We start from the raw sequence: 25,459 nt of genomic DNA, 5'->3' as shown, positions 1-25,459 counted from the left end.
AAGACCAGGTAAGAGAAACTCACCGGCACACTGGATTTGGAGCAGCAGGGCGAACCCTTGTAATTTTATTACTGCAGTGCAAAGTGCAACGTTTTGGGGTCACACCCCTTTATCAAGCATACTAAATAAAGGGGCGGAGCCTGAAACGTTGCACTTTGAACTGCAGTAAATAATTATTGCAAGGGTTCGCCCTGCTGCTCCAAATCCAGTGTGCTGGTGAGTTTCTCTTACCAAACTTTTTAGTTGGTCATGGTTTTTCATATTTCTTTTTAATAGTTTTTGATTATTTGACTCTCTGACCTTTCCACCTTTCAGATACGGGGTCACTTACCCCAGCAGCCAAAAAAACTATTGTTACTGTTACATTTTTGTTACATCTTTGTTCAGGCCCTCAGCGCCAGATTTCTTTGCCGGCCGCCCCTAGGCCATGCGGTCCAACCAGGCAGCCACGCGGTCCTAGCGCCCGCCTACACTTCCCCTTCCCAGCGCGCCAGCGAAAAAACGCCGGTGCAGCTGGTGTAATTGAATGCAGCTGGAAGGCATACCGCCCCTTTTTTTTGCCGCCCTAGGCCCGGGCCTATGCGGCCTTGCCGCAAATCCGGGCCTGCAGGCCCTTTCCTATTTATATTCCAGTCTCTTATTCAAAGCAGTGCCTGCTTACTAGGAGAATTTAGACCACAGCAACTAGATAGGTGCTAAGACTCCAAGTTGGAGAGTTGAACAAGAAGATAATAGACTCAGAATATCCCTCTCTACATCATACTAACAGTTAATTTAAAGGTGAACAACCCCTTTCAGGGTCGGACTGGCCCACTGGGACACGGGGAAAAAACCCGGTAGCCCCAGCATTATCCTACTGTTCCTCTGTGCGTGTTCTTTTCGCAAATCAACAGGTGTTATTTGTGCCTGCCTGGCCTGTCTTTTCTTTCCTTTCTCCCACTGTCCCTCCTGTGTGATACATTCAATGACATGTTTTTTCCATGGGTCTTCTTCTTCCGGCACATATAGAGGTGTCTTTCACAAAACAGGAGATCAGATAGGGCTCACTGGGTCTGGTCCAGCAAAGGAAAAGTGTGCCTATTAACCAATTGGAATTAATGCGTTCACTGATTACTGGTGGTGTAACTATAGAGGAAGCCAACCCCACAATCACAGGGGGGCCAGGGGAACAGGGAGGCCATACTATGGGGTCTGCTTCCTCTATAGCCAATATAACTCCTGACCTCCCCAGCCGCTCTCTCTTACCTGAGGCGAGGAAGGGGAGTGGAAGTTGGGTAGAAGTGGGCAGAGTTGGGGTGGGCAGTGGCGGGAGAATGGGGATTAGAGTGCACCGGGACCCTCTATAGATTTTTTTGCAGGGGGCCAGCACACTGTAGTTACACCACTGCTCAAGGACAGGGATGAACTGGGGGGCCTGGGGCCGGCTTACCTGTCAGGACAGGAGGCAGGAACACTAGTGTGGAGAATGCTCCCTCGCACTAGTAAAGCTGAATTTACCGTTTAAAAAACAGAAATTTGGCTCTTAAAGGTTCCAGGAGTGACTTTTTGTCGCCCCAAGAAACTTATCCGGGTGCTGCCGCCCTCCGGGTCCCCACACGAGCCGCCCCCACCTGGCCGCAGATGTCTGCACTGTGTATTTGCTGCAACTTGTGGCAGGAAGAGTAGCTCAGGGAGCAGGGACTGGGTTGGGGGGCCCACAAGAGTCAGGGGCCCACCAGGTTTTTTTTCCGATGCCCCGCCGGCCCAGTCCGACCCTGCTCAAGGAGCTCTCTGCATGGGTCGGAAAATAAATGAAAAAGACAGAAGCTAATATTCAGTACAGCAGGGAAGGGAGGCCCATTGTTACAGGGGAAGGGGGGAATATAAAAAGGAGCCCAGCAAGACAAGATGGAAATTACATTTAAGGGGTAGCACAGAAAATATTTTGAAAAGAAGAAAGTTTATGTAAAAAAAAAACATACCGGATATCCTATATGTTTATATTTTTTTCCTATTAATAATACATGTATTGGAATTAATATTTTCTCGCCCAGCAGCCTAACAAAAGAACAATGGGAAGGTAACCAGATAACAGCTCCCTAACACAAGATAACAGCTGCCTGGTAGATCTAAGAACAGCACTCAATAGTAAAAACCCATGTCCCACTGAGACACATTCAGTTACATTGAGAAGGAAAAACAGCAGCCTGCCAGAAAGCAGTTCCATCCTAAAGTGCAGGCACAAGTCACAGGACTGGGAGGAAACTGACAGTATGTCTAGCCCAATGTCAGATTTCAAAATTAAATATAAAAAATTCTGTTTGAGAAATGGATTTCAGTGCAGAATTCTGCTGGAGCAGCACTATTAACTGATGTGTTTTGAAAATAATATGTTTTCCCATGACAGTATCATTTAAAACCTCCAGGGCTAGGACTTGAGCATTCTCAGTTTGCTCCTCCCTCCCTCCTGTAATCTGAGCCCAGAGCTATGAGAGACTCAGGCAGGAAGTGATGTCACAACAAGCTAATATGGCAGCTGCTATCCTAAACAAACAGAGATAGTTTCTAGAGCTGTTTTCTAATCTGTTGGCAATAAACTGCTTTGGTAGCTTTCTTTCTCCTTTAAGTGTGGGACAGGTGCTTTTTGTGGGATGGGGGACAGTGGGGAGGTACAGATGGAGTTCTCTTCCCAGTTCCCGGCACAGCAAAGCAATAGTGGACTGGGCAGCAGAAGTTGTTTTTGTAGGAGCGGCCATATTTAGTACTGTCACTGTGTGATTGTCCCTGTAACTGCCACTGTATAAAGTTCCTGAGAGTCAGAGGGGAGGGCTGGGTTCTCTGGTACTAAAGCTGCAGAATTGCCCTTTTACATTTCATCAGTTTTCTCAGTAGCTTCTGTGTTACATTATTGTGTTACATTTTTGTGTGTCTATATTCATACCTCCCAACTGTCCCGTTTTGAGTGGGACAGTCCCGCTTTTGACAGCTCAACCCACAGTCCCGGATTTGTACTGATATTTCCCGAGTTTCTCTTGGATCTGCTGCACTGAACTGCCAGAAAAAGATACAAAGTTTCTGACTTAATTGGCTCTTGGCAGAGAGCCCAGAACACATACTTAAGATACTTTTGTAACGGGATAAGATAAGAACGAAGACTCACAGTTTCATTAGCAAAACCGCAATCACACATAAAAACCATACAAATGTGTTCAAACTTTCATAACCTGTCAAATTTAGTAAAATGGACATGTAAGTAGGGGGTGTGGCCACACAAATGGGCGTGGTAAAATTGCTCCTTGCGGCAAATCTTTTTGTCCCTTTTTCTGTTTCCAAAATGTTGGAAGGTGTTTATTCTGTGTCTCCGTTGTGTTCCCGTGTGTGGATTGTGTAGTAGCTCTCCCCTCCCCTCCCTGTATTTTGTGGTTCTCTCAGCACTGAAATATGGGACACTGATAAAACGTTATTTTCTCTTGACTCCCAGTCTCGGCCTAGGCCAGCGTGAGGCTCAGCCAAGCCAGGATATTTAACCCCTTCTGCTTACAATCAGAGCCTTCTTGTTGAGTTACAGCAGCAGCCAATACTAATGCTCCGCACTATTCAACTAGATCAACTTGTACAATAAATCTCAGGGAAAACCTGGTACGTTATATGCTCTATGTTTTAATTTGTGTTAGAGTCCTGCGCGGGTCCATTTTGTGGAACCCGTACCCGACACGTACCTGAAACCTGCAATCAGTGGCGTAACTACCGGGGGAGCAGGGGGTGCAATTGGGCCAGGGCCTGCACCCCCTCAGGGCCCCCCCCGGCAGCTCACGCTGCACAAATTCCGGGCAGTTCTGGGCTGATTCCCGGGCGGTTACGGGTGTACGGAGGGGGCGGGGGCTCTAGTTACGTTACTGCCTGCAATCAGCAACCAGGACCAGCAACCGGCATTCTTACCTGCTTAGATCTTCTCCGCGACTTGGATCTGCGACCCGCTGACCATCAAGAATCAGGAAGTGCTGTCATTGTAAACCGGAAGTGACATCATCGGAAGTAGACGTGATCAGAAAAAAAAGGAGTAAAACAGGAAGTGCTGTCATTTTAAACCAGAAGTGACATCATCGGAAGTAGGTGTGATCAGAAAAAAGGAGTAAAAATCGCTATTGAGAATACCCGCAGCCCAACCACAGACCCGCGTCTATACCCGGAGCTTCTACCCTCAGCCCGCAGGGTACGACAGATTTTTGCGGGTACCCGACCCGTTGCAGGACTCTAATTTGTGCAAACAGCACTAAAAGTCGAGGAATATTGAGCTCTGCGGTGCAGAAATACTGGGGACTTGCAGCTTCCTATTGAGTTGGTAACTCCTGAGAGCGGCAGCACTGGCCCATTTCATTGTATGGAACCCCTACCTACAAATACTTTTTAGCCAAAAAGCTGGTGGTTTTAGTGCCATTAAAGGGGAAGGAAACCTCGTCGGCACTAACCCCCCTCCCGTGTATTGCCCCCCCTCCCTCCTCCCCCCTGGCCTACCCCTCCCGCTGGTTACTTACCCTTCTGCGCAGGTCCAGTCCAGGGAGTTCACAGGCGACATCTTCTTCCACGCGATCTGCTTCCTCCTTTGACCGGCGCATACGCAGTAGGATCATTTCGCCGGTACCATCTACTGCGCATGCGTACCGGCGAACCGATCCTACTGTGCATGCGCCAAAAAGCCGGTCAAAGGAGGAAGAAGATCAGGGAGGAGGGAGGGGGGCAATACACTGGAGGGGGGGAGGGGGGTTAGCGCCGACGAGGTTTCCTTCCCCTTTAAGTGAATGGGAAGAGGCATCAGGTGCTTTTTGCTCCACAGAGATCTGCCCATGTGCCGTTTATGAATTGGGCTATTTTTAAAGTGGCTTTTGGCTAGTTTTTTTGAGTTTCTGGATAGTTTTGAAATGAAAACATGGCAACCCTGGGTGTGTTTTAGAGTTTTCTAGTCTAGTTGTAGCTGAAACTTGAAACCAGACCCCCCTCCAATGTGTATAATGGAATGACCCCACCCCAATACTTGTTATGTGCCCCCGACAGGCTGTGCCTCTTCTATTGCCCCAGCACAGTAACAAGTGTTGCCTTTATCTGTCACCCACATAGTATTAGCCAGCGAGTATTAAATATCAACACTCAATCTTCCCTTTAGTTCTGCTATAGAAATACAACTATACAGTTATATAGACCTGAGTGTTTAACAACAGTCTCACTCTCTATCCTCTCACAAACAGTCACACTCATCAGACACATCCCTTTAACTGACACTCAAATCCCATTTGTCTCTAATCTGGTGCCCACGTGTGACTGACCCTGCACTGCCAGCTCTCCTGATTAGCATCTGCCCACCAGCAACATGGCCGTGTCTGTGCAGTAGGGACAACTCTGACACACAATCATTTCATTGGTCTCAAACCAAACAAGCTCATTGGCTGAAGGGCGGAGCTGCCTTCCCAGGGGGAGGAGTGAGAGATCTTTGTGCTTCTCTCTGTACCCAGACCTGATAGAGGGAAAGGCTGAACCTTCCTGTAACTACTTCCTGTTTCCTGTGTCCCACGCCTGCTGCGTAAGTAATTTTCCCTCTTCCTCCTCCTTTTACTGCTGCTTCTGTACTGTCTGTGGGACTGAGGGTTAATCCTGCTGCAGGGACTGATAGAGAGGGGAGACTGGGGGTTAATCCTGCTGCAGGGACTGATAGAGAGGGGAGACTGGGGGTTAATCCTGCTGCAGGGACTGATAGAGAGGGGAGACTGGGGGTTAATCCTGCTGTAGGGACTGATAGAGAGGGGAGACTGGGGGTTAATCCTGCTGCAGGGACTGATAGAGAGGGGAGACTGGGGGTTAATCCTGCTGCAGGGACTGATAGAGAGGGGAGACTGGGGGTTAATCCTGCTGCAGGGACTGATAGAGAGGGGAGACTGTGGGACTGGGGGATAAACTGGTCCCAGTACAACATGTATTTATTGTAGTGATATGAGAGGGGGGATCCCCACAGGCAGCTTTATATGGTGGGTTTGTGTTCCTTGCTGTCAGGTTCTCCAGAGATGGAAACAAGGAGGTTAGAGGGGAAATGGGAGAATGAAGAGCCGGACACTGAGGATCCTCTGGACACAATAAAGAGGGAAATGGATCCCGTTCCTGGGGCCGGTGAGTAACGTTTCTCTATTAATAAGACACATGTTATACACAGCACAGGCTTCTCTAGGGGACATTCAGGGTTAATAGGAAAGCTCTGGGTTTGCTGTGGGGGCAGAGGGGGATGATGGGACAGTATTTGTGGGCGTGGCTTGGGCTGGGGGCAGTATTTGTGGGTGGGGCTTGGGCTGGGTACAACTGAGGCTCATTAGATGCAGAAGAATGAGCAGCTTCTGTTTCTATAGAAAGATTTGCCCATAACCCCTATAAAGCCTGTATGAAGTATTTCTCATCTAACACAAGCACTTCCTTACTCCCAGCTTTACTCACCCCTGTCTCTTCCTTACTCCCAGCTTTACTCACCCCTGTCTCTTCCTTACTCCCAGCTTTACTCACCCCTGTCTCTTCCTTACTCCCAGCTTTACTCACTCCTGTCTCTTCCTTACTCCCAGCTTTACTCACCCCTGTCTCTTCCTTACTTCCAGCTTTACTCACCCTGTCTCTTCCTTACTCCCAGCTTTACTGACCCCTGTCTCTTCCTTACTCCCAGCTTTACTGACCCCTGTCTCTTCCTTACTCCCAGCTTTACTCACCCCTGTCTCTTCCTTACTCCCAGCTTTACTCACCCCTGTCTCTTCCTTACTCCCAGCTTTACTCACCCCTGTCTCTTCCTTACTCCCAGCTTTACTCACCCCTGTCTCTTCCTTACTCCCAGCTTTACTCACCCCTGTCTCTTCCTTACTCCCAGCTTTACTCACTCCTGTCTCTTCCTTACTGCCAGCTTTACTCACCCCTGTCTCTTCCTTACTTCCAGCTTTACTCACCCTGTCTCTTCCTTACTCCCAGCTTTACTCACCCCTGTCTCTTCCTTACTCTCAGCTTTACTCACCCCTGTCTCTTCCTTACTCCCAGCTTTACTCACCCCTGTCTCTTCCTTACTCCCAGCTTTACTCACCCCTGTCTCTTCCTTACTCCCAGCTTACTCACCCCTGTCTCTTCCTTACTCCCAGCTTTACTCACCCCTGTCTCTTCCTTACTCCCAGCTTTACTCACCCCTGTCTCTTCCTTACTCCCAGCTTTACTCACCCCTGTCTCTTCCTTACTCCCAGCTTTACTCACCCCTGTCTCTTCCTTACTCCCAGCTTTACTCACTCCTGTATCTTCCTTACTCCCGGCTTTACTCTCCCCTGTCTCTTCCTTACTCCCAGCTTTACTCACCCCTGTCTCTTCCTTACTGGCAGCTTCCCCATTGGCTGAAATAGAAATATTACAGATAAAGATAAAGGAGGAAGAATCAGACCCTGAAGATCATGTGACCCCAGTGGAAAGTTCAGCAGTACCAGTTAGTGATGGGGGTAAGTAGACAGGGAGTGTGTGTGTAACACTGATAGTAATTACCCCCCTGCTTGTGCCAGTGAGACGGGTTTCATTGTGAGCCAATGTTCCCTCTAATTCCCTCTTGGCTATGTACATAAAAACATTATTTTGTGCGCACATTACATAAACTTGTATGTGCAGTTTTTAAACACTGTGTGCTCAGGTCAGAATTAATAAATTTTGTGTTTTTTCACAGAAAATTATTTTGTGCGAACCACAATTTGTTGTGTGCTCTCGCCTCAAAATGTGTGTACAATCGCACGCCTTTGAGAGAACATTGTCTGGAGCTGCCCATCAGCATTCTAGACTTTGACTGTTCAGCTGGAGATGTGGAATTGTCTCCCTGAATCAGTGGTACAGGCTGATACATTAGAAAGGTACAAGGAAGGGTCGGATGCTTTATTCACCAGTAGCTCCTCCCAGCACACAGGAGGGAGCCAATGAGATTAGAGGAGGGAAAGGGGTGTTACAGGGAGAGCTGGGAAGTGAATCAGGGGTACAGGCTGATACATTAGATAGGTACAAGGAAGGGTCGGATGCTTTATTCACCAGTAGCTCCTCCCAGCAGACAGGAGGGAGCCAATGAGATTAGAGGAGGGAAAGGGGTGTTACAGGGAGATCTGGGAAGTGAATCAGGGGTACAGGCTGATACATTAGATAGGTACAAGGAAGGGTCGGATGCTTTATTCACCAGTAGCTCCTCCCAGCAGACAGGAGGGAGCCAATGAGATTAGAGGAGGGAAAGGGGTGTTACAGGGAGAGCTGGGAAGTGAATCAGGGGTACAGGCTGATACATTAGATAGGTACAAGGAAGGGTCGGATGCTTTATTCACCAGTAGCTCCTCCCAGCAGACAGGAGGGAGCCAATGAGATTAGAGGAGGGAAAGGGGTGTTACAGGGAGAGCTGGGAAGTGAATCAGTGGTACAGGCTGATACATTAGATAGGTACAAGGAAGGGTCGGATGCTTTATTCACCAGTAGCTCCTCCCAGCAGACAGGAGGGAGCCAATGAGATTAGAGGAGAGAAAGGGGTGTTACAGGGAGAGCTGGGAAGTGAATCGGTGGTACAGGCTGATACATTAGATAGGTACAAGGAAGGGTCGGATGCTTTATTCACCAGTAGCTCCTCCCAGCAGACAGGAGGGAGCCAATGAGATTAGAGGAGGGAAAGGGGTGTTACAGGGAGAGCTGGGAAGTGAATCAGGGGTACAGGCTGATACATTAGATAGGTATAAGAAGGGGTTGGATGGTGTTTAGCAAGTGAGGGAATACAGGGATATGGGAGAGAGCTCATAGTACAAGTTGATCCAGGGACCGGTCCCATTACTATAGTCATTTGAAAGAAGACATCCAAGGAAAAATGATCGATATTTCTCTCGAACTTTTTTTTGGGGGGAAGGAAAAAGATAAAGTTTCACAGAACTCTAAAGAAATACAGAAATAATCGGGAAATGAACAACTGTATGTTTTTGTATGAATTTCTCATGAGCAGAGCAGCTTTAAAGGAGAACAAAAGCCAAAAGTTATGCACCACCTCCATTAGATCACTATATTTGCAGCTCACCAATGTGCATATTACATTAGACAATCGTCCGGCACTTTAATGCTCTTTTGGAGGAACATCGCCCCCATCTTGAGAAAGTCATTTAGGCTTCTGGGTTCAACGTTTTCACTGAAAATCACTCCCCCTGACCCCCTTCAGCTCTCTCCTGTTTGTTGTTATTAGGTGGGAACATGAAGGCTGAGCACATTTCTGAACTGCCCAAACCAGAGACTGACTGGGAGTCCGGCACAAGATCTGGCGATTGCTTAACAAGCTCTGATGGATCAGGTTTTATCTGCAGTAAATGTGGGGAAACCTTCCCTTTAAATAGTGAAGTCACCCACGTTTGTGGGACATTAGTGAGAACCGACACAGGAGAGACTCCTTTCACTAGTATGGAAGGTGAGGAGAGTTTTACTGACAGAGGGAACCTTCCTGAACATCAGAGAACTCACACAGGAGAGAAACCATTCACCTGTACAGAATGTGGGAAAGGTTTTACTCACAAGCAAACCCTCCGAAACCACATTAAACTTCACACCGGAGAAAACCCTTACTCTTGTACAGAATGTGGGAAACATTTTAATGACAAGAGCGGCCTTCAAATGCACAAGAGGATTCACACCGGAGAGAAACCTTTCACCTGTACTGAATGTGGGAAAAGCTTTTCTCAGAAGAACAATCTTGTGGTGCACGAAATGATTCATAAACACAAGCCCTTCTCTTGTAACGAATGTGAGAAAAGTTTTTCTGATCTGGAAAAGCTGCGTGTGCACCAAGCAGTTCACATGGGGGAAAACTCGTTTAAATGTAAAGTGTGTGGGAAATGTTTTTCTCGCAAAAACAATCTTAAAACCCACGAGAGAGTTCATACTGGAGAGAAACCATTCACCTGTACAGAATGCGACAAAAGCTTCTCTTTCATCACTAGTTTGAATCGACACATGAGACTTCACACAGGGGAGAAACCGTATTCATGTGCCGACTGTGGGAAACAATTCTTGCAAAAAAGCCACATTCAAATTCATCAGAAGATTCACAACACAGAGAAAACTCTCACCTCTTCAGAATCTGGGGGAAACGTTTCAGTTAAGACCAGTGTTCAAAGTGATCCCACTGCAGAGAAACCATTCACCTGTACAGAATGTGGGAAAACTTTCACTAGAAAAGGCACCTTTGACAAGCACCAGAAAATTTACACCTGGGAGAATCCTTTGACCTGCACAGAATGTGGGAAAAAGTGCTCAGTAAATGCCCATTACTTACTGGCAGGTTCCCCAGAGGCACAAGCAGAAATGTTACAGATAAAGACAGAGAAAGAAGAACTGGACTGTGGAGATGATCAGAACCCAAAGGAAAGCTCAGCAGTTCCACTTACTAATGGGAGTAAGTAGCCAGTATTCATTAGTGTTCAGTTATTTACAGGGAGACTCTTCTGTGGTTCCTTACTCCCAGCTTTACTCACCCCTGTCTCTTCCTTACTCCCAGCTTTACTCACCCCTGTCTCTTCCTTACTCCCAGCTTTACTCACCCCTGTCTCTTCCTTACTCCCAGCTTTACTCACCCCTGTCTCTTCCTTACTCCCAGCTTTACTCACTCCTGTCTCTTCCTTACTCCCAGCTTTACTCACCCCTGTCTCTTCCTTACTCCCAGCTTTACTCACCCTTGTCTCTTCCTTACTCCCGGCTTTACTCACCCCTGCCTCTTCCTTACTCCCAGCTTTACTCACCCCTGTCTCTTCCTTACTCCCAGCTTTACTCACCCCTGTCTCTTCCTTATTCCCAGCTTTACTCACCCCTGTCTCTTCCTTACTCCCAGCTTTACTCACCCCTGTCTCTTCCTTACTCCCAGCTTTACTCACCCCTGTCTCTTCCTTACTCCAGCTTTACTCACCCGTGTCTCTTCCTTACTCCCAGCTTTACTCACCCCTGTCTCTTCCTTACTCCCAGCTTTACTCACCCCTGTCTCTTCCTTACTCCCAGCTTTACTCACCCCTGTCTCTTCCTTACTCCCAGCTTTACTCACCCCTGTCTCTTCCTTACTCCCAGCTTTACTCACCCCTGTCTCTTCCTTACTCCCAGCTTTACTCACCCCTGTCTCTTCCTTACTCCCAGCTTTACTCACCCCTGTCTCTTCCTTACTCCCAGTTTTACTCACCCCTGTCTCTTCCTTACTCCCAGCTTTACTCACCCCTGTCTCTTCCTTACTCCCACCTTTACTCACTCCTGTCTCTTCCTTACTCCCAGCTTTACTCCCCCCTGTCTCTTCCTTACTCCCAGCTTTACTCACACCTGTCTCTTCCTTACTCCCAGCTTTACTCACCCCTGTCTCTTCCTTACTGGCAGCTTCCCCATTGGCTGAATCAGAAATATTACAGATAAAGATAAAGGAGGAAGAATCAGATCCTGAAGATCATGTGACCCCAGTGGAAAGTTCAGCAGTACCAGTTAGTGATGGGGGTAAGTAGACAGGGATTGTGTGTGTAACACTGATAGTAATTACCCCCCTGCTTGTGCCAGTGAGACAGGTATGAGTGTGATTTTTTTTCTCCCTCTGATGCAAATTGGAGAGACTTCAGATCAGAGTTTTTTCCTTCCTCTGGATCAACTGGCAGTTAGGCAGGTTATATATAGACTTAAGGTTGAACTTGATGGACGTGAGTCTTTTACACTTACTGTGTTACTATGTCACAGCTCACATACTGGTAGTCATTTGAAAGAAGACATTTAAGGAAACAAGAGTGATATTTCCCTTGAACTATTTTGTGGGGGAAAGGAAAAAGATAAAGTTTCACAGAGCTCTAAAGAAATACAGAAATAATGGAGAAATGAACAACTGTATGTTTTTGTATGAATTTCTCATGAGCAGAGCAGCTTTAAAGGAGAACAAAAGCCAAAAGTTATGCACCACCTCCATTAGATCACTATATTTGCAGCTCAGCAATGTGCATATTACATTAGACAATCGTCCTGCACTTTAATGCTCTTTTGGAGGAACATCGCCCCCATCTTGAGAGGCATTTAGGCTTCTGGGTTCAACGTTTTCACTAAAAATCACTTCCCCTGACCCCAGGCGGGTGTTATAGATGAGGCACGAGTAGCTCCATTTGCAATTGCGTCATCTTAGCAGGCAGGACAGCAGAGACCCTGAAGGGGGCGCAGTAATATAGAATTTTGGCTTATATGACTCAAGGCTGGCTCGGACTGTCTGAAAGAACTAAAGAAAAATGAGGGAAGTCACTGGAGTCCTGTACTCGCTCTCACATCAGAGTGTGTATCAGGGCCGCCCATTCAATGAGTTAAAATTACTGCACTTACTGGTTATAGACTTGTACAGCCTTATCATACAGCTTTACTTATGTTTTGGCTTTGGTTGTCCTTTAAGGTAACTTTTAGCTTCCTTAGCATAGGTAACAAAAAAGAGAAAAAGCAAAATATAATCCATTACTTTTTTATCCCCTTCTAAGGTTGTAACTGGGATTATTTTAACTCTATGTTTAATGGTATAATCTTCACAAGCTGAAACTTTACTCCTCAGTGGTTCTTATTAATAGTTATTTTCACACCATAATGAAACCAGCCCTCATATATTATTCATTATTACCTATATAATATTTGGGATTTATTAATTTATTTTTATTTAAATGTTTTTTATTTTTCTTTAGAACTCGTACAGGCAAATTGTTTACATCTGTTTGATCATTCAAGTTGTTATTTATAGACCAGTATCTCTTCCCGACATATTTACTTTCCTATTTCATTTATAAACATGCTGCTTTCTTTATTGTCCCTATCTTAGTTTGCTCATTATCGGGGTGAATGTTGCCCAATCTGTTAACGAAGCTTATCTATAAACTGAGGGGGTAAAAATGACAAGTAAAAAGAAAAAGGGAAAAGTAAATGGGAAGAGTCAGGGGTGAGGTCAGAGGAGCAAGAACTATAAGTCAGTTTGATTCTGTTTGAACTGTCTCAAATTCCACCCAAGGGTCAGGCCACACACGGCGTTTTGGGGAGATTTGGTCGTCTGGCGACTTCGGAAAACGAATCGGCACGTGTGATTAGCGCCGGCGTTTTTTCATTTTAGCCGGCGCAGATTCGGGGAAGGCCAGGCGACCAAATCTCCCCAAAACGCCATAACCGTTCATTTTCATATCCGTTGCCCTGTAGATATGCTTTAATGGTCTCCTTTGGGGGTGGGGAGGGAAATCACATGACTTTTAGTCACAAAACAAGGAAGTTAAAAACGTTTCCCCTTCACACCCCTAATTTGCATATGCACAAATTAAAAGTTTGATCAAAGACCGGAGTGCTGCTGCAATTGTTTAATCCATGTGTAGAGGCTGAAGCCATAGGGACCATTTGGTTTTGTAATAGTCCTATAACTATAGCGGCCCTCCTGCTCCACAAATTTACGTGTCTATGAATCAGGATGGCCAACCCTTTTGATTTTGTGTCGCCATTAGATAGATAACAATTGGGGTATCCTTTACTCATGTACTTTGGACATGAAGTGCGTGAGAAGTGAGTTTCTTGTAATAGGATCACATCTGCTCTCATTTTGGCATAGTGAGCAAGCGCCATTTTCTTTTATTTGGGCAGTTGAACCCTCTAACATTGTGTGATATCACTTTCAAATGGAATGAGTCTGTTTATGGTCCTGGGTGGGGCTCACAGTTGGCTCCTCTGTCATCTTGTGTGGGGATAAGGGTATAACTGGGGAACTTTCAACTTATAGTAGTATGGGGGGGCTGAGTATCTCAGGGTGTAGTGGGGCCCACTATTGGGGTACAGATTAGTATGTTTCCACTGGGGTTACCCAATGTAGGGGTGAGGCTAGTAGATTGTCAGTTGGGTATGTCCTCTGAGTATCTCGGGGTGTAGTGGGGCCCACTATTGGGGTACAGATTAGTATGTATCCACTGGGGTTACCCAATGTAGGGGTGAGGCTAGTAGATTGTCAGTTGGGTATGTCCTCTGAGTATCTTGGGGTGTAGTGGGGCCCACAATTGGGGTACAGATTAGTATGTATCCACTGGGGTTACCCAATGTAGGGGTGAGGCTAGTAGATTGTCAGTTGGGTATGTCCTCCCACCAGCCCCGGGTGTATGCAGATTTATACAGTGCGTAATCATACCATTTTGCATCATTTAAAATTGTCATAAAACATTTAAAAGTTTAACACAAATGTTCTACATGAAAAACCTGGGATCTGGGTTTAGGAGTGCTCTGTGAGGTCTGTCCATTAGTCGGTCTTTCCCTTGCAGATTCGCTAGTAATTGTTTAAAGTACTTTTTTAGGAAAGACTCTAGTTGAATGTTTCAGGGAGGCTTCCGATGCCTATATTGTTCCGTCTGGAGAAGTTCTCTAAGTCTTCTTGTGATTCTTGGAGCTCCTTTAATTGTAATTGCAGATCTTGAATCTGTGCTTCCGAATTGGTCCGTCTCTCTTGGACATTTCCTTGGTCTTGAGGGACAGTCTGGAGTCTGTGATCCATGGAGGAGAGTTGGGATATAATCTCTGCCAGTGAGTTCCGGAGTTCTGACTGAATGTCCTCCTTGAATCCACATAGAAACTATTTTAGTTCTTGAATGTCCTTCTTTGTGCAGGGGGCGTTGGATGATTCTTGATCTGATGAGACTGCACTTTGGGATCCCGTGAGCTGTTTTTTTATTTGTGGTTCTTCTCTTAAAGGGGAAGGAAACATAGTTGGCGCAAAAACCCTCCCCCCCTCCTTTGTGTTGCCCACCCTCCCTCCTCCCCCCTGGCCTACCCGTCCCGCTGGGCAAATGCCCCTAACTTGTTACTTACCCTTCTGCGCAGGTCCAGTCCAGGGAGTTCACAATACGATCTACTGCGCATGCACCAAAAGTCACGAAGTGAAATTGCATGCGCCAAAACGCCGTTCAAAGCAGGAAGAAGATCGCATGGAAGAAGATGTCGCCTGTGAACTCCCTGACTGGACCTGCGCAGAAGGTAAGTAACAAGTTAGGGGCATTTGCCCAGTGGGACGGGTAGGCCAGGGGGGAGGAGGGAGGGTGGGCAACACACGGGAGGGTTTTTGTGCCGACTAGGTTTCCTTCCCCTTTAAAGAAGTCTGCACCTTGCTCAGCAGAGCTTGCTCTATTCTTGCCCCCAGTCATTGCTGAATGTAATGGGGTGTCGGTCTGTCCGTGTGCTGGTTGAATAGCTCCCACTATGCCCTTCTGAACTTCAGTAGTATGGGGCTTTGTGGTTATTATGGGCGTCAGGGAAAGGTTTCATGTGTTGTGAGGTGCCAGTGTTCCCTAGTTTTTTACCCCTTCTCCTCTCCTGTGGAGTTTGGTTTCCCCTTCCGCTCACAGACTGAATGTGTAACTCCTGGTGGGACCTTATGAGTTGGGTGGTAGTGAGTATTTGTTGTGCGTAAGGCCGATATGTCTGTATCAGGGTAGGTTTTCTGTCTAGAGGAACACTGGTGCCGCTTGTCTATTTACTGTCTTCCACTTCTGTGCGACCGGGAGCTTTGTCCGTCTCTGCTTTTTAGTAAAGTGGTGGGAGAGTTTATGTTCAGCGGTAAGGCCTTCACATTGTAGTGTGTGTGTCTGGGTCAATTCAGCAGGGAGTATTGGTGCCACATGGCTGCTTACTGTCTCCCTCACCTGCGCCGACTTGTGCCAAATATTTGGAATTAAAAAAAACAAAAACTATACGTCTCCTTTAACAATGTGACTTCTACCTTATTGTTTAATATAACAGTTCCATACAGATGATCTATATTCCCCTTCAGCTCTCTCCTGTTTGTTGTTATTAGGTGGGAACATGAAGGCTGAGCACAGTTCTGAACTGCCCAAACCAGAGACTGACTGGGAGTCCGGCACAAGATCTGGCGATTGCTTAACAAGCTCCGATGGATCAGGTTTTATCTGCAGTAAATGTGGGGAAACCTTCCCTTTAAATAGTGATGTCACCCACGTTTGTGGGACACTAGTGAGAACCAACACAGGAGAGACTCCTTTCACTAGTATGGAAGGTGGGGAGAGTTCTACTGACAGGGGGAACCAGAGAACTCACACAGGGGAGAAACCATTCACCTGTACAGAATGTGGGAAAGGTTTTACTCACAAGCAAACCCTTCGAAACCACACCAAAATTCACACCGGAGAAAGACCTTACTCTTGTTCGGAATGTGGGAAACATTTTAATGACAAGAGCACCCTTCAACTGCACAAGAGGATTCACACCGGAGAGAAACCTTTCACCTGTAATGAATGTGGGAAAAGCTTTTCTCAGAAGAACAATCTTGTGGTGCACGAAATGATTCATAAACAAAAGCCCTTTTCTTGTAACAAATGTGAGAAATGTTTTTCTGATCTGGAAAAGCTGCGTGTGCACCAAGCAGTTCACATGAGGGAAAACTCGTTTAAATGTAAAGTGTGTGGGAAATGTTTTTCTCGTAAAAACAATCTGAAAACCCATGAGAGAGTTCATACTGGAGAGAAACCATTCACCTGTACAGAATGTGGCAAAAGCTTCTCTTTCATCACTAGTTTTATTCGACACATGAGACTTCACACAGGGGAGAAACCGTATTCATGTGCCGACTGTGGGAAACAATTCTTGCAAAAAAGCAACATTCAAATTCATCAGAAGATTCACACCAGAGAGAAAGCTCTCACCTCTTCAGAATCTGGGGGAAATGTTTCTGTTAAGGCCAGTGTTCAAAGTGATCCCACTGCAGAGAAACCATTCACCAGTACAGAATGTGGGAAAACTTTCACTAGAGAAGGCACCCTTGACAAGCACCAAAACAATTACACCTGGGAGAATCCTTTCACCTGTACAGAGTGTGGGAAAGAGTTTACAGAAAACGGCAAACTCCAAAGGCACCAAAGAACTCACACTAGAGAGAAACCATTCACCTGTATGGAATGTGGGAAAAGCTTTGCTGACAAGGGCACCCTTCGTAAACACAGAAAAACTCATACCGGGGAGAATCTTTGCACCTGTACAGAATGTGGGAAAAAGTTTACGGAAAAGGTTAAACTCCAAAGGCACCTAAGAACTCACACTGGAGAGAAACCATTCACCTGTACGGAATGTGGGAAAAGCTTTGCTGACAAGGGCACCCTTCGCATACATGAAAGAATTCACACTGGGGAGAAACCATTCACCTGTACGGAATGTGGGAAAAGCTTTGCAGAAAAGGGGTCCCTTCGTCAACACAGAAGAACTCACACAGGAGAGAAACCATTCACCTGTACAGAATGTGGGAAATATTTTTCTGAGAAGAGCTCCCTTCAGAGACATAAGAGAATTCACACGGGAGAGAAACCATTCACCTGTACAGAATGTGGTAAAAGCTTTTTTCAAAAGGGCAGTCTCAAGTCACACGAAATGATTCATAAAAAAAACCCTTTGAATGTGGCTAATGTGACAGAAGTCTGACATGAAAATACATTCTGTGCAACAAGCAGATCATGTAGAGGAGAAAGCCTTTGTAATAAAGGGATGAACCTTTATTAATCATTTTATGAATGAATATTAATAAAAATATTAATACAAATATACAGGACCAATGATTAAGCCTTCTGATGAACTACCAGTGAGCAATAACTTACACACACACAAGTAATAGTACAATTAAATAGATTCACTCCGCTTAATATGAAGTGTTTACAGAGATGGTCAATTCTGCATCAGTTCAACAGACATGATGGAACCTCACAACCTTGGGTGCTTGACCTTCTTGATAAAGCCATCACCCAAATTCCTGATACACTCATGGGTCCAAGGTGAAGTTATTAACCAAACATTGAGTCTTTCTTCTATAGTCAATCTCTGAAGAAACCTCTCATTCCAAATGCTGACAATGTACGATATGTTTGTGGTATTTCTAATAGATCAGCAGGAACTTTATATCTACTCAACCACGTCTGTCTGTTGTCTGTTCATTCTTAAATAAATAAGTTTCCTGGCCAACTAGACATATTGCTGGGCAAACATTCCATAGCAATAACATATACCAGGGACATTGGACTCAAATAACTCTCAAAATCCTGCCTAAACTTAAGGTTTGATTAACTATAAATCAGAAATGTTTTCTGGAGAGAAACCATTCACCTGTACAGAATCCTTCAAGTTCTTCATAGAACTCTCACTGGAGAGAAACCATATTCCTGCCCAGTATAGGGGAAATGGTTTTCTGTTAAGAGCAACCTTTGCAAGCATGAAAGACTTCATACTGAAGAGAAACCATTCACCTGTAGAGAGAAGGGTAAAGGAAAATGTTTATCACAAGAAAATGTACATTTTACAAACAAACAGCAATAGATGATTGTGATAAACCTTATACTAGTAAACAGTGGGGTATCTTAAAGGGTTCTAGAACATCACTGCTAGTAGAGGTAGGCTTGATATATTATATCAGGGATCGCCAACCTTGTGAACCCGTGAGCAACATTCAGAAGCAAAAGGAGTTGGGGAGCAACACAAGCATGAAAAATGTTCTTGGGGTGCCAAATAAGGGCTGTGATTGGCCATTTAGTAGCATCTATGTGGATTGTCAACCTACTTTGAGGATCTGTTTGGTAGTACACATGGTTTTTATGCAACTAAAACTTGCCTCCAAGCCTGGAATTCAAAAATAATCACCTGCTTTGAGGCCACTGGGAGCAACATTCTAGCGGTTGGAGAGTAACATGTTACTCACGAGCTACTGGTTGGGGATCACTGTATTATATTAATAACTGCTGTAGCTATAAAATAAAAGTTTTTGGCTATAAAATAGTTTTTTGCTTTTGATGAACAAATGTGCTGCGAAAGTCTCCTTATTTGGAAGAAATATTTAGTCCAGTAGGTAGAATTTGGTATATTCTCGCAAAGCTAAGGGGGTATTCATTAAACTCGTCTTCCCCCAATCTTCCCTAACGTCAGGCATTTTGGTTGATATTATTGAAGCTACTTATGTGTCCGCAGTGAGTATCAGAGAATAACTAATACAATTAAGATGCCATCAAAGAACATACCTGAACCCAGTCTCACAGAATATGAAGCTGCTCATATAATGTTTGGACATGCTGAAGCACTGAGATGGAAATCTTGAGGGGCATCTGGTGCCAGTACTTGGATTTCAGAAGAGAGTGAGGCTGATGATACAAACGAGAAGACACTGGGTTGCAACATGTAGATCTGATCTATTTTACAAATTTATTATTTAATAAGCTTGAAAAAAAGTCTTTGTGTAGCCTGAAAAGTCACTCATCCAGGTCCTGCCAGTGTTCCAAATAAAGGCATTTCTATTCAAAGAAAATTTGTGGTGCTGCACTTCAAGAAATCCATTTATTATTTAATAGCCATGATATATAGATCCCTCTCCTCCACAGAATCAAAGGATTTTTCATTATCTATAGAGACCAAGATTCTTTGACCAGAGTTAGAGAGAGAAATGGAAAATAAAAAAGAAGCAAGAGGGGGTGGGACCCTTGTGTCAGAGGAGGGTAAATTGGTTGATGAAAGCAGAGATTCTAAAATGTTATCCTTCCATTTTGACAGCATAGACACCATTTCTTTTTTCCTTTTTAATCGACCGAATTATATTATTTAAAGGGATGCTGTCATCAGAAAACATGTTTTTTTCAAAACGCATCAGTTAATAGTGCTGCTCCAGCAGAATTCTGCACTGAAATCCATTTCTCAAAAGAGCAAACAGATTTTTTTATATTCAATTTTAAAATCTGACATGGGGCTAGACATTTTGTCAATTTCCCAGCTGCCCCCAGTCATGTGACTTGTGCCTGCACTTTAGGAGAGAAATTCTTTCTGGCAGGCTGCTGTTTTTCCTTCTCAATGTAACTGAATGTGTCTCAGTGAGACCTGGATTTTACTATTGAGTGTTGTTCTTAGATCTACCAGGCAGCTGTTATCTTGTGTTAGGGAGCTGTTATCTGGTTACCTTCCCATTGTTCTGTTGTTGGGCTGCTGGGGGGAAAAGGGAGGGAGTGATATCACTCCAACTTGCAGTACAGCAGTAAAGAGTGATTGAAGTTTATCAGAGCACAAGTCAAATGACTTGGGGCAGCTGGGAAATTGACAATATGTCTAGCCCCATGTCAGATTTCAAAATTGAATATAAAAAAATCTGTTTGCTCTTTTGAGAAATGGATTTCAGTGCAGAATTCTGCTGGGACAGCACTATTAACTGATTCATTTTGAAAAAAACTTTTTTTTTCCCATGACAGTATCCCTTTAAAAACAAAAAGCTAAGTTACAGTTGGCAGCCAGCTTGGAAGGCTGTAATCACTTACCTCTTGCTTCATGTGAGAGCTTCTCTTTTTAGTTTTCTGAAGGATGGATGGCTGCTTCCCAGGCATCCCCTGTGACTTGGGCAGGATTTCAGACTTCCTCTGCACTAGTATTAAGTATTAAGCGGTACAGCAATTGCCCAGAGAAAAGGATAATATGGCGCCATCATCCCTAAAGAGAACTACCCCTGGGCAGGGCAAACTGTAACACTGGCATGGGGTAATAGATAAGCAATTACACCTGTTAAAGGAAAACTATACCCCCCAAACAATGTAGGTCTCTATTAAAAGATACTGAGTAAAACAGCTCATGTGTAAAACCCTGCTTCATGTAAATGAACCATTATCATAATAATATACTTTTTTAGTAGTATGTGCCATTGGGTGATCATAAATAGAAAATTGCCATTTTAAAAAATAAGGGCCGCCCCCTGAGATCGTAAGATTCACTGGGCACACATACAAACCACATGTAAGGTCACATGAGCCAATTAACAGACAGAGTTCTGCCTTTTGCTTCCTCACTACTTCCTGTTACAGTTAGTGTTGTAGTATTTCTGGTCAGGTGATCTCTGAGGCAGCACAGATAGAGTCACGAAATGGTGGTTCAAGGCAAGAGATGTAAAAGGGCAAGATTTATGTAAATATATATTCCAGTTTGCTAAGATTCTTTAATATGTCATTCAATTTGATATAAACTATCTGTTGCTTAAGTATTCATTTTGGGGGTATAGTTTTCCTTTAATAGTTACATCAATAGTAACAACTCGCCTTACACCAGTGGGAGGTTCTCTGTGTGTAATTACCACAATTGTAATACAGAAGAGAAAAGAAGAGACTCATTTCCCAAGTAGAATTGGTAGAATCCAAATCACAATACCAAAAAATCACTATTTATTATGAATTAATCTGCTAGAAAAAAAAATTAAAATCCCTTAACTCTTATGGAGGGGCCCCTCCTTTGTAAATGAGCTGATAGAAGGAAAATTCAATCACAATAATCCACTTGATGTATTACCGTAGAAATCCATTCATATTTTAAATGTTTAAAATAAGGGGTGGGATTGTCTTAACGGTCCATCAAATTCAATCTTTTAACTCTATTTTAAATTGCCAAATACAATGATGCCTGATACATTACTTACAATATCCTCCCCTAAATCATTAATGCACAGTGCGCATGCGTACACGGAGCTGCATCCGCACACATAGCCGCACAGTGATGCGCCGCAAATTGTTTTGTTTTTTTCTAGGACCAGGAGATAGGGGGTCTGGCCCGGCGGGGGCCCACCGGGTTTTTTCCCGGTATCCCGCCGGGCCAGTCCGATGCTGGAGCTGAACCATTAGTGCAGCTATGATGTGAGCCTGGGAACTCACACGCCTCTATTGTATACATTGAAGAAAAGAACTGATGTAACACATTTGCCTTTTCTGTATCTGTTACAACCATACTGGTACCATTATTTAAAGGAGCAACACTCTCAACCTGCATCTTTTTACTATTAATATACTTTTTATAACTTTTTTAGGGGTTAGTTTTAGCCTCAGCTGCAATGTACTCTTCATTTCCTTTCTTTGCCTTCTGGATTGTTAATTTACAACATTTATTATAGTGTTTATATTGCCTTTCTCTTCTTTCCTATTAACTTCTTAACCTCTATATGAAACCACATAGGGTGATTCTTAGAGCTTCTACGTTTAGTCCTTAAGGGAATAAATTGAGAACAGTAATGATTTAATATCATTTTAGTTGACAACCATTTCTGTTCTGTGTTTTTAGCTGAAAACCTAATGCCCCAATCAATACTCTGTAGGGCAGCCCTCAGGGCACTAAAATTAGCTTTTTCCGAAATTCCTGGTTTTTGTTGCCCCAGTATATATTTGTTTTTTGCACCAGACATTAAATGATATAACATTATGGTCACTATTACCCAGTTCCCATTAACTGATCTGGCAGTACCGTTGCTCCAGTCAATATCTGGCTAATTAAAATCCCCATTATCATTACTTTCCCCAAACTGGCAGCCTTTTCTATTTGTATCAGGAGCTTCGCCTCCTCCTCCTCGTCACTAACAATGAATGTTTTTTTTCCTTGTCAATCTGACCTCAGAAATAACCTTCATGTTACACAACAACAATGGTTTAATGTTTCTCTTGATAAATCAGTTTCTTCTCGGCCATTTATGAAATCAAAAAAGAAACGTTTGCTGTAAGTTTCTTATTGTATAACACTCACTATTAAAAAATATGTCCAACTGCAGCCATGAACTGACACAGATATAAAACAATACAGTCCTGCGATGACTAGTCTTGCAGATCTGAGTTCTAGTGGGATCTTCTCCAACATGGAGCCGTAGATAGTCCCAACATTTTGTCTGCAGTAGGAATAGGGACATGGCCATAATTGTATGTTGTCATTCTGTATTATCATACTGCTCCCATTACAGTCACACAATGCCACTGGAATATGGAGCAGTAATTTAAATACTTCATTTCATACATGGTTATTTAGCACTAAATGGATCCAACTCACCATTTTATTGTACATTCCTCCCGTCCTAATGACTTGTTGTAGCTCTTAGCTCATAACAAGGTTACAGATATATAGAAACATTGGGGTGTCACCCTGTTATAGTTCCAGGGGTACCCAGGGTACAAATAAACATTCACCCCAAGTCTCCCCCTAACTGACCTTCAGACTGGGGCCCCTTAGCTCATAACAAGGTTACAGATATATAGAAACATTGGGGTGTCACCCTGCTATAGTTCCAGGGGTACCCAGGGTACAAATAAGCACTCACCCCAAATCTCCCCCTAACTGACCTTCAGACTGGGCCCCCTTAGCTCATAACAAGGTTACAGATATATAGAAACATTGGGGTAACAGTCACCCTGCTATAGTTCCAGGGGTACCCAGGGTACAAATAAACACTCACCCCAAATCTCCCCCTAACTGACCTTCAGACTGGGCCCCCTTAGCTCATAACAAGGTTACAGATATATAGAAACATTGGGGTGTCACCCTGCTATAGTTCCAGGGGTACCCAGGGTACAAATAAACACTCACCCCAAATCTCCCCCTAACTGACCTTCAGACTGGGGCCCCTTAGCTCATAACAAGGTTACAGATATATAGAAACATTGGGGTGTCACCCTGCTATAGTTCCAGGGTACAAATAAACACTCACCCCAAATCTCCCCCTAACTGACCTTCAGACTGGGCCCCCTTAGCTCATAACAAGGTTACAGATATATAGAAACATTGGGGTGTCACCCTGCTATAGTTCCAGGGGTACCCAGGGTACAAATAAACACTCACCCCAAATCTCCCCCTAACTGACCTTCAGACTGGGCCCCCTTAGCTCATAACAAGGTTACAGATATATAGAAACATTGGGGTGTCACCCTGCTATAGTTCCAGGGGTACCCAGGGTACAAATAAACACTCACCCCAAATCTCCCCCTAACTGACCTTCAGACTGGGCCCCCTTAGCTCATAACAAGGTTACAGATATATAGAAACATTGGGGTGTCACCCTGCTATAGTTCCAGCGGTACCCAGGGTACAAATAAACACTCACCCCAAATCTCCCCCTAACTGACCTTCAGACTGGGCCCCCTTAGCTCATAACAAGGTTACAGATATATAGAAACATTGGGGTGTCACCCTGCTATAGTTCCAGGGGTACCCAGGGTACAAATAAACACTCACCCCAAATCTCCCCCTAACTGACCTTCAGACTGGGCCCCCTTAGCTCATAACAAGGTTACAGATATATAGAAACATTGGGGTGTCACCCTGCTATAGTTCCAGGGGTACCCAGGGTACAAATAAACACTCACCCCAAATCTCCCCCTAACTGACCTTCAGACTGGGGCCCCTTAGCTCATAACAAGGTTACAGATATATAGAAACATTGGGGTGTCACCCTGCTATAGTTCCAGGGTACAAATAAACACTCACCCCAAATCTCCCCCTAACTGACCTTCAGACTGGGCCCCCTTAGCTCATAACAAGGTTACAGATATATAGAAACATTGGGGTGTCACCCTGCTATAGTTCCAGGGGTACCCAGGGTACAAATAAACACTCACCCCAAATCTCCCCCTAACTGACCTTCAGACTGGGCCCCCTTAGCTCATAACAAGGTTACAGATATATAGAAACATTGGGGTGTCACCCTGCTATAGTTCCAGGGGTACCCAGGGTACAAATAAACACTCACCCCAAATCTCCCCCTAACTGACCTTCAGACTGGGCCCCCTTAGCTCATAACAAGGTTACAGATATATAGAAACATTGGGGTGTCACCCTGCTATAGTTCCAGGGGTACCCAGGGTACAAATAAACACTCACCCCAAATCTCCCCCTAACTGACCTTCAGACTGGGGCCCCTTAGCTCATAACAAGGTTACAGATATATAGAAACATTGGGGTGTCACCCTGCTATAGTTCCAGGGTACAAATAAACACTCACCCCAAATCTCCCCCTAACTGACCTTCAGACTGGGCCCCCTTAGCTCATAACAAGGTTACAGATATATAGAAACATTGGGGTGTCACCCTGTTATAGTTCCAGGGGTACCCAGGGTACAAATAAACGCTCACCCCAAATCTCCCCCTAACTGACCTTCAGACTGGGCCCCCTTAGCTCATAACAAGGTTACAGATATATAGAAACATTGGGGTGTCACCCTGCTATAGTTCCAGGGGTACCCAGGGTACAAATAAACACTCACCCCAAATCTCCCCCTAACTGACCTTCAGACTGGGCCCCCTTAGTTCATAACAAGGTTACAGATATATAGAAACATTGGGGTGTCACCCTGCTATAGTTCCAGGGGTACCCAGGGTACAAATAAGCACTCACCCCAAATCTCCCCCTAACTGACCTTCAGACTGGGCCCCCTTAGCTCATAACAAGGTTACAGATATATAGAAACATTGGGGTGTCACCCTGCTATAGTTCCAGGGTACAAATAAACACTCACTCCGTGACGTCAGTGGGCGGGGCTATGACGCGGTGATTGGCCGATCGCCGTGTCAATCAAGGGAATCCTTATTTGGAAAGCCGGGCAGGAAGTATAGACCCGGGCATCCCCTCAAAATACAGGCTGTCTGGGTCAAAACCGGACAG

The 25,459-nt window shown here is 44.7% G+C and overlaps 2 protein-coding genes across 2 annotated transcripts in view; both read left to right on the top strand.

Moving 5' to 3' along the window:
• znf214 (zinc finger protein 214) overlaps window positions 1–19,253 on the top strand; it is a 210,501-nt gene extending 191,248 nt beyond the window's left edge. The window contains 3 exon segments of the mRNA NM_001097042.1: window positions 9,227–10,429; window positions 11,389–11,502; window positions 15,833–19,253. Coding sequence (NP_001090511.2) covers window positions 9,227–10,429; window positions 11,389–11,502; window positions 15,833–17,466 — 2,951 coding nt within the window. The 3' untranslated portion in view covers window positions 17,467–19,253.
• LOC108719524 (gastrula zinc finger protein XlCGF57.1-like) overlaps window positions 1–25,459 on the top strand; it is a 385,853-nt gene that overhangs the window by 71,684 nt on the left and 288,710 nt on the right. The window lies entirely within an intron of this gene.

This window comes from Xenopus laevis, chromosome 6L (assembly GCF_017654675.1).
Source record: "Xenopus laevis strain J_2021 chromosome 6L, Xenopus_laevis_v10.1, whole genome shotgun sequence".
In the NCBI taxonomy this organism is placed as follows: Eukaryota; Metazoa; Chordata; class Amphibia; order Anura; family Pipidae; genus Xenopus; species Xenopus laevis.
The sequence above is the reverse complement of the archived record's forward strand: the minus strand, read 5'-3'. Positions and strand labels throughout refer to the sequence as shown.